The sequence below is a fragment of the Belonocnema kinseyi genome, chromosome 6, assembly GCF_010883055.1.
Source record: "Belonocnema kinseyi isolate 2016_QV_RU_SX_M_011 chromosome 6, B_treatae_v1, whole genome shotgun sequence".
Classification (NCBI taxonomy): Eukaryota; Metazoa; Arthropoda; class Insecta; order Hymenoptera; family Cynipidae; genus Belonocnema; species Belonocnema kinseyi.
Window position 1 is genome coordinate 15,460,058 of NC_046662.1, and position 9,074 is coordinate 15,469,131.

At 26.7% G+C, this 9,074-nt stretch overlaps 1 protein-coding gene across 4 annotated transcripts in view; it reads right to left on the reverse strand.

Moving 5' to 3' along the window:
• LOC117174400 overlaps window positions 1-8,458 on the reverse strand; it is a 478,217-nt gene extending 469,759 nt beyond the window's left edge. Inside the window, exons 1-2 of one of the 4 annotated variants that reach the window (XM_033363491.1) lie at window positions 8,283-8,458; window positions 7,722-7,820 (exon numbers count right to left, since the gene is read on the reverse strand). In XM_033363491.1, the coding sequence (XP_033219382.1) occupies window positions 7,722-7,724 (3 nt within the window). In that variant the 5' untranslated portion in view covers window positions 7,725-7,820; window positions 8,283-8,458. Of the gene's footprint in view, window positions 1-7,721; window positions 8,237-8,282 lie in introns of those variants that run through there. The other 3 variants (XM_033363493.1, XM_033363492.1, XM_033363490.1) reach the window with 3 other exon arrangements.
• Between the last annotated feature and the right edge of the window lie 616 nt (window positions 8,459-9,074).

Below are 9,074 nucleotides of genomic sequence, written 5' to 3' on the forward strand. Positions count from 1 at the left end.
CGTTCGAACTTTTTTTATACATAAAATATCGGTCTCAAACTTTGAGAAATGCAAGAGCCGAAAGAAAACTACGTTAAAGTACAAAGCTTAATAATAAAAGATATAAAAAAATATATTTCAACAATCAATTCCAACGGCATCAGCCGGTAACGTTGTACACGAAAATGCGAAGCCTGGCGGCTACTAGACGAAACTCTTAGAGGGTTCGTATTTTCGTGTACAACTTTACCGGCTGATGCCGTTGGAATTGATTGTTGAAATATTTTTTTTTTACATTTTTTACTACTAAGCTTTGTACTTTAACGTAGTTTTCTTTCAGCTCTTACATTTCTCAAAGTTTGAGACCGATATTTTACGTATAAAAAAAGTTCGAACGTTCAAAAAATGTCGAGGTTCAGAAAAAAGATGAAATAATTTTCAGTAAAGTACATACCAAAATGCAGTACCTAAACGTACCTTGTTGTACTCTGATACATTTTCCAAAGTTTCAGCTCAATATTTTATTTACAAAAAAGGTCTTAGGTTCAAAAAAATATTCAGTGAGCTGATAAAGTAAGGTCGATAATATAGCTATTTGGCTGTGTCACATGCCCTTAAACTGAAACTTTTATAAATTCAACATTTCACATATTTCTCATTGAAAAAGTACATAAATCCACATTATTATTTTTCAATTATCTAAATTGAATAATGAATCAATAAATTTGTAATTTTTACAAATTATACCATTTTAAACAATTTTAAGTTAGATGTACATTAAAAATTGAACGATTGAAATTTTTAAACAGAAATTTTTTTGAATTAGAAGTTAGATTATTTCTAGTCCTTTCAAATTAGTAATTGTCCTATTGTTATTTATACATAGAAAAATAAATTCATTTAATTTGTCTTGTTTTTAAATGTTTTAAAATATTCTCTGAAAATAAACTTTTTAAAATAAAAAATCTTAACAAATTTTTCAAGGAATCTTAAGCAAATTTGTTTTTTTTTTATCTTGAAACTTCTCAAAATCCTAGGAAAATTTATTGAAATTTTATTTCCAAATATTTTCAAATTTTCAATTAATTCGTAAACTTTTCCAAAACTTTCAATTATCTTTTCAAATGACTCGAATTTTTTCCTTAAATTTTGCAAAAATCCTTTAAAACTCTATTAAAATCTTCTAGATTTTTTGTTGACAATTTCGGAAATATTTGAGATTTAAAAATATTCTGTTAAATTTATTTTTCAAAACAAAAAATCATTTAAAAATTTTAAAGGAATTTTAAGACATTTTATTATATTCGTAAAATCTTCCAAAATGCTTAAAAACCTTTAAAATTTTATTTTGAAATATTTCAAATCTACCTTATTTTCTTTAATCTTTTTAAATTTTAAATTGCTGTTGACGTTTTTGCAGATATTTTAATTATGTTTTAAAATAAAACGAATTTTTACCAAATTTTTTCAATCAGACAAAATTTTAATAGTCTTTCCACATTCTTTTTTGACAAATTTGGAAATCTTTTGTAATGTTTTGAAATATTCTTTTAAAATTAATTTTTCAAAGTAAAAGGGGATTTTAAATTTTCTTAGGAATGTTGAGAAAATTGTATTATTCTCATAAAATATTTTACAATTTTTAAGAAGCTTCTAAATATTTTGTTCGAAATCTTCTAAAATCTAATTTTAATTTTTAATTATTTCTGAATCTTTTCAACACTTTTTAATATCTTTGAAGTTGCTCTTTTTCTAAATTAATCATTGTTCAATAGTTATTTATAAAACAAACTTCAACAATTTCACTTAAAAATGATTTTTTTAATGGAACAACTAAAATGATAACGTTTGAACTTTAAAGTTTATATTTAGCGCTCTGGAAATTTTAACTAGCCTAGGCTTTCTATTTATAACAATTCAGTTACGAATTGGTCAGTTTCAACTATTTAATTTACAATTGGTCATTTTAAACGAACAGTCAAATATAACAAAATATTGATAAATATATCTTCTTTTAAATTCAAAAATCACAAATTAAATAGTTTAAAAATAGAATATTTTAGACTGAAATAATATTTAAATAGAATTCTAAATTGAAGAAAAGAGCTTAGTTATAAATCTATTACTTTTTTATTGTAAATTGTTTAATGCTGAAAGGATTCAAAATCGTCTAATGAAATTAATTATTGTTTCATTTTTAATACTCAAACTATCGTTCACTTAAAAAAATTCTAGAATAATTTATATTTTCAGTTGATCAACTTGCGATTTTTATATTCAAAATGTTCCGTTTCAGATACTTTTCATTTTTAACTCTTTCGTAAATGTTTGTCTTCAAACCTACAGTTTTAAATTCTTTAAACTGAAAATGTACGCTAAAAAATGAAAACATTCAATGAAACATTTTTAAAGTCAACAATTTTAGAATTCGACATTGTAAACTGAATGATTTCATATTTTACAAAGTTAAAAATTAAATTTAATATAGAAAAAGAACTTATTTTAAATAGAAACAATTTCATACTAAAAACAAAAAAATCCATCGGGAAATTTAAAAAAAGTAGATTTTTATGTTAATAACAAAAAACAATTTTTAATCAATCTAAAAATACCATAATTTTTACTAAAAATTATTTAAAATTGCAAATTACATATTTTGGAACGAAACAAATTTGATACAAGTTATTGAAGTGATGATATTATTTTAAAAATCAAATATACCACCGCTGATACCAATATTTGATGTTTGAATCTTCAACTTACAATTTTATTGATGACGTATTCAAACTTAATAATAAACTGTTTAAAATCAATAAGCAAATTTTTTGTCATACATTCGTTAATAAAAGAGACGATATTTATTAATAGCTGCAATTTTTATTTATTATTGTCGCTTTAAATATTTTCAGTGTTAATATTTTTAATATTTCAATTGAAATTTCGAAAAAACGATAAATATAGCAAAGAATAGAAAAAGTTCACGACATTATGGAAGAAGAACCGTTTATTATTGAATTTTAAAAGTTCATCCATAATATCAGTAATTTAAATTTCAAATTTTGATGAATATCTGAAAAATTACATGAATTTAATACATTGTTACAAATTTCTTGAATTTCAAATTGTATAATTTATCATTTAAAGCAATTATTAGTGAAGATTATGTTTTATATTTCTCCTAATTCATTTTCTTTATATTAAACATAAAAATCGACTTTCTTTTAAAAGGTCTCGAGTTTGTAAAACTAAAAAGATGTTCTCTAAATGAGTTTGTGGTTATTCATGGCGAGAGTGCGTTTCAAACTCGGAAATAATGAGCACTTGATTTTTGTGTGCACAAGTGAAAATTGCAAATATGAGCCAGCAAAAGAGAAGATTGAAGAAAACTAAGTTGTACGTTCGCTAAAATCCTGGAATCTTTATTTTGATTTTGTGTAAATCTTCTGAATTTTATTTCATATATAGTAATTTAAACATTTAGTTCTTAATTTAATATAAAAAATTAGAAAAAATCATTTTAAAAAATTTAAATTGACATCCAAAAATGGCCTATTTAAGTTTTCAAGTTCAGTATAAACAGTATAAATGCAAACACAGGCAACATTTTTTTTCAAAGTAAGTTTCTGTTCTGGTTTGTTAGAGAAATTGAAGGAAAACAGGTTGAAATCGATACCCGATGCACAGAATAACAGGGCATAATGTAAATGAATTAATGCGTCGTTAATCTACCTTTTCCACCATTTAAGTACTTCGATAGAATTTTTTTTTGTAAGATCCTAATATTTCCAAGTTTTATTAATTAATACCTAACACTAACATTATCTAACCTAATGAAAAATGACTTATTTTCCGATGAGTAAATTTTATTAAAAGTATAATCAGGTGTTTCAATCCACAAACTAGCGAGATAGAAAAATTTGAGTAAACACTTCATCCAATTTATGTTCGATCACAATTCCTAATTTTTTAGTGCTTATCAATTTCACTCTAATTGATGATAAATTAATCTGGATCACGATTAAACTGAAATTTTAGATCATGATCGTGATATAAAAAAAATAGATGTATCTGGAAATAACGTGAAAGTCCTTAACAGAATGCTTGGAATTTTATTATGTTTTATGAACCACTGCAAACGTGTATAGAATTAGAAAGATCTTATCTGCACTGGCCGCCTGCGCAAACTACAAGTCAAGATTAATCTTTGATACTTTGATTACAGAGCTACTCCAAAATTTTTTTGTTAAGCATGCTTAGAAGTGCATTCACATTAATCAAAGTTTCTCTAAACTGCCAGTCTGCATTTTGAGTTTCTTCAACAATTTACAGGGAACAAAGTACATCATTAGATTTAATAACACGTATAAAAAATACACATAATTAAATTAAATTTTCGTTTTTTACCCAGAAAAAGAGATTTTTCGGTCGCTTCTTGGTCATTCAAAAAATAGTTTATTATAAGCAGCAGTGATTTCAATGACTTTTTTTGTTCTCAAACTCGTTTAATCAACAATTTTTTAAAGTAAAATGATTGTTATAGCATTTTTCATGGTAAAATAAATGCTATCGCAATAGTTAGCTAAAATTAAACAAGAAGAACAAATGACTTCAAGATAATTTTACTTTTTTCCCACATATGGGAAACAATAATTTATTTAGGGGTAGTTAAATTGTTTAAATTTTGACGTTCATTTAGAAAAAATGCATCCCTAATTTATTTTCAAATGTTCAAAGATTTTCCGGCGCAAAATGCAGAAAACCTCGCCAAAATCTGAAATGAAAATTTAAATATCTGAATTAGATTCAGAGATTTGATATTCAATCGCAGAATAATTTACACGTATACAATGTAAGTAACTAACAGTTTTCAATTAAACAATTTTAAATTAAATTCCATCAAACTTCGAAATTTCATCTTAATGTTAAAAATATCAAAATTACCCCACGCCTCATAAAAATGTTAAAAATAAAAGAATGTTGCTCTACAAATTCAGAAAACATTAAAAGCAAAATTCTCGATAAAAATGTAAAGATTTTAAATGCCCCTCTGGAAATTCAACGAAAATTAAAAACTAAAATCACCTTTAAAACTCAATAAAAATGTTTAAAATACAAATTTTGACGTTGAATTTCACATAATTCTACTTTCTTAAACATTCAAAATGAGAGAATAACAATCAGCGTTGCCCGGAAGCCTTCACAATGTTTCAAACTCGTTATCTTTGTCACTTCGTGCCATCACCATGACTTTGAATGGATGAAAAAAACCGCAAAGGTCCTTGCACCAATGAGATAAGATTTTAATTACATAAAAAAAATTATCAACGAAAAATGTAATCACTGGTATTTCAACAATAAAAGATTTTATTTTGTAATCAAACACTCGAATTCAACCATGAAAGACGAATTGTCGAACAAATAATTTAAGCTTTAAACCAAGGAGATACATTTTCGACTAAAGTGATGCACCTGGGATACAATTTTTTTTAACTATCTAGGTAAATTTTCGACAAAAAAATACAAATTTTCAGCAAACCACATGAATAATCAAACAAATAGTTGAATTTTCAAACTTAAAGAGACACGTTTTTCAATAGAAAAACAAATACTTTGATTTTCAATTCAACGAATTAATGTTAAAAAATAATTTTAAACTAAGAATGTTAATTTGATATTAAAAAATAGGAATATTCAACAAAATACACGAATAAAAAAAGTGTTTTCAAACAAAAAGATCAATCTTTAATCAAGGATATTAAGTTTCTATCAAAACATATTGATATTTCAATCAAAAATTTAAATAAATAAAATACTTAAATTGTCAGTTAAAAAAATTAATTTTCCCAAAAAAGAAACCCAGTTTTAGAATAGTCATTTTTCCAACAAAGAAACGAATATATAACAAAAAATAAATTAAAACAAAAATAATTCAACAAAGTAGTTAAATTTTCAAAAAAAAAGATGAATTCGCAACAAAAAATGCATACCACAAAAGACGAATTTTTAACAAAATCCATGAATTTTCACCTAAAAAAGATCAATTTTCAACCAAAAGTGGGATTCTTACATTTTCAGCCAAAGAAAAAGGATTGAAAAAATTAATTTAAAAAAAAAATAGTACAATCTTTAATTCAGAAGATGAGAATTTGCAAACTGAATGTATGAATCTTGAACTAAAAAAATGTATTTTTAAACAAATATTTAAATTTTCGACAATAAAGATTAAATTTAAACCAATAATTTTCTACCAAAAATAGCAATTTTCAACAAACTAGACGAATTTTCAATAACACACAGGAATTTTCACCTAAAAAAGATAAATTTTCAATCAAAAGTGGAAATAATAAAATTGTAGTACAAAAAAATTAATTTTTAACAGAATAGTTCAATCTTTGATGAAGGAGATGCATTTTCAACTAAATTGGTGCAATTTGAACGAAAAAAATGTATTTTTAAACAAATATTTAAAATTCTACCAAAGAATAACAGTTTTCAACAAACCACGATTTTTCAACAAAGTAGTTGAGTTTTCAGTTAAATAAAATTAATTTCAAAAATAACAATTTTCAATCAAGGTTTGTTTGATACCACAAAAGACGAATTTTCAACAAAACACATGAACTTTCACATAAAAAAAAATACACTTTCAACCAAAAGAGGAAGTTACATTTTCAGTTTAAAAAAAGAATTAATTTTCACTTTGGAACAACGCATTTTCACAAAAAAAAAATTTCAGATAAAAATAAATCTTCAACTGAAACAATAAATTCGAAACTAAAACCATGCATTTTTAACCAAATAGTGGAGTTTTCAACCAAAACGGTGCATTTTTAACCAATGATATTAGTTTTCTACAAAAATGACGAATTTTCAATAAAATACACGAATTTTTTTTAAATCAAAAAAATGAATTTTCAATAATATATATAATATTTTTTTGTTAAAATTGAACGAAGTTTCAACCAAAAAAAGATTTTAATTTTAAATTAGAAACAGTTGAATATATTCAAAGACAATTTTTTAACAAAACAATTGAATCCTCTACCAAAACAGAATTATTTGCAAACAGTTGCATTTTTAGCAAAAAAAAAACAACGAAATTTCTATAAAAATAGATGAATTTTCAAATCAAAGAGACGAATTTTCAAGAAAAGAGTTCAATTTTAATCAAGAACGATATTTCAAGCAATTAAAGAAAAGATTTATCCAAAACGACTTTCATGGCGTTTCAACCAAATAGTGGAATTTTCAAATAAAAAATAAAAATTTTCCATGCAAAAAATTATGATCTTACTACAAAAAAAGCAGGATTTATATTCCGAACACATGACTTTTAAAAAAAAGTTATTTTTGAACCAAAGAGGATAACTTTTGAACAAAATAGTGGAACTTTTAACAAAATAATTACATTTTTAAAGGAATAGTTGAACTTTCGACCAAAAACAATCTTGCTTTAACAAAATGTTAATTTTTCAACAAATTAATAAAATAAGTTACCAAATAGTAAAAGTTTTAAGGAAACAATCATTTCTGAACTTTTATTATCTGAACATTTTGTTGTTCTATTTAATCTGCCACATTCTTCATAGAAATAATTCTTCCCATTAAAAAAAAGCTTCCTCTAAGAGGAAGCTAAACAAAGTTGAATAGAGTTTTTCCACGAAAACTGAGGTTATAAAAGACGAAAACTGGGACCACCCACAGGATATATAACACTTGTGTAAATAAAAGAAAAATCTAACCATTGTCAGCGACCTCCACCTCCTACCAAGAACGTTCAAAACCCATACGTCATTTTCTATGGGACAGGACCACAACACAGTCACAAACGCCTTCAAAATCTGTCAAAATTTTGAGGTTAAACTTCACAAAACTAGATTTTCTCCAATATTAACAATAACGACACAAACAATCGGCGTTGTCTGGCGCCTCTTGAAATTTCCACGTGCTTCAGAATCGCGATCTTTGTCACTTGGTGCCATCGCCATGACTTTGGATGGATGAAAAAATCAACCGCAAAGATCCTTGCAAAGACCGTGGGGTCCGGTTGCATTAGTCACCCAAGAAAGGAATCCGTTCTCGAAGTCGATTTTCTCGTCGCGCAAACTTTGAGGGGATCATGGGGCTGGGGGGAGGTACAAGGAACTCGAGACGGAAACACTAGGAAGCACCTTTACATTTTTCGTTCATGGGCTGAGCAACTCGGATCTTGAAGATCGAAAACTTTTACCCTCAGGGGACAATATCTGGCTCGTAGAGAGCGTGGAATTTAGAGGGGCAAAAAAATCCCGATTCTAACTTACGGTTTCGCACTCAGATCCACAAATCCACAGATCGCATCGCCGACTCCTCGCGACATAACCTTCCAGTCGACACGGACTTTAAAGTTTACACAAAACAACACTCCTCCTCCCATGAGTTTTTTTTTAACTGGGATCACTCATCACTCGCACTGGGATGCAAGCATGAGCACCAACACGATCGTGTGCCGCTGGCAAACTGGCAAAATGCACTGCGCGTGCGCCAAAAAGATTGCGCACTGCAGTTGCGCACTGCGAGATTTAATTGGTGTCATTTCTAGATTTTTTTCGGTGAATTCTCTCGTTTTAGTGAATAGGGGTGTGTAAAAAGGGTAGAGAGTAATTGTTTCGGGTATTTGTCACTTTTTCATATTGTTTAAATCATTTGTGATTGTCGATTTTTTAAAATGAAACTTAGATTCTTTTTGACGAATTGCGCAGGTTCGAGAAGCGCGGGAGATTTCAGTTTAAAAGTGGAGGGATTGAAAAGAGAGATTTTTTTAATTAGAAGGGAGATTAATTAGGTTGTGTTGGACTCTTTTAAAGTCTTTCTTACGACTCTTGGTTGAAAATTCAATAATTTGGGTGAAAATGTATGTATTTGTTTGAAACTTAGTCATTTTTGGTAGAAAATTAATCCTCTTATTTGTAAATAACTGTATTTTCTTGAAAATGATTTTTTTGGCTGCAAAAATGTAATCCTTTTGAGTAAAAAATGCAATCATTTAGTTGAAAAAGAATGTATTTTGTTGAAATATTCGTCTTATTTGGTAGAAAATTAATCCTCTTGGTTAA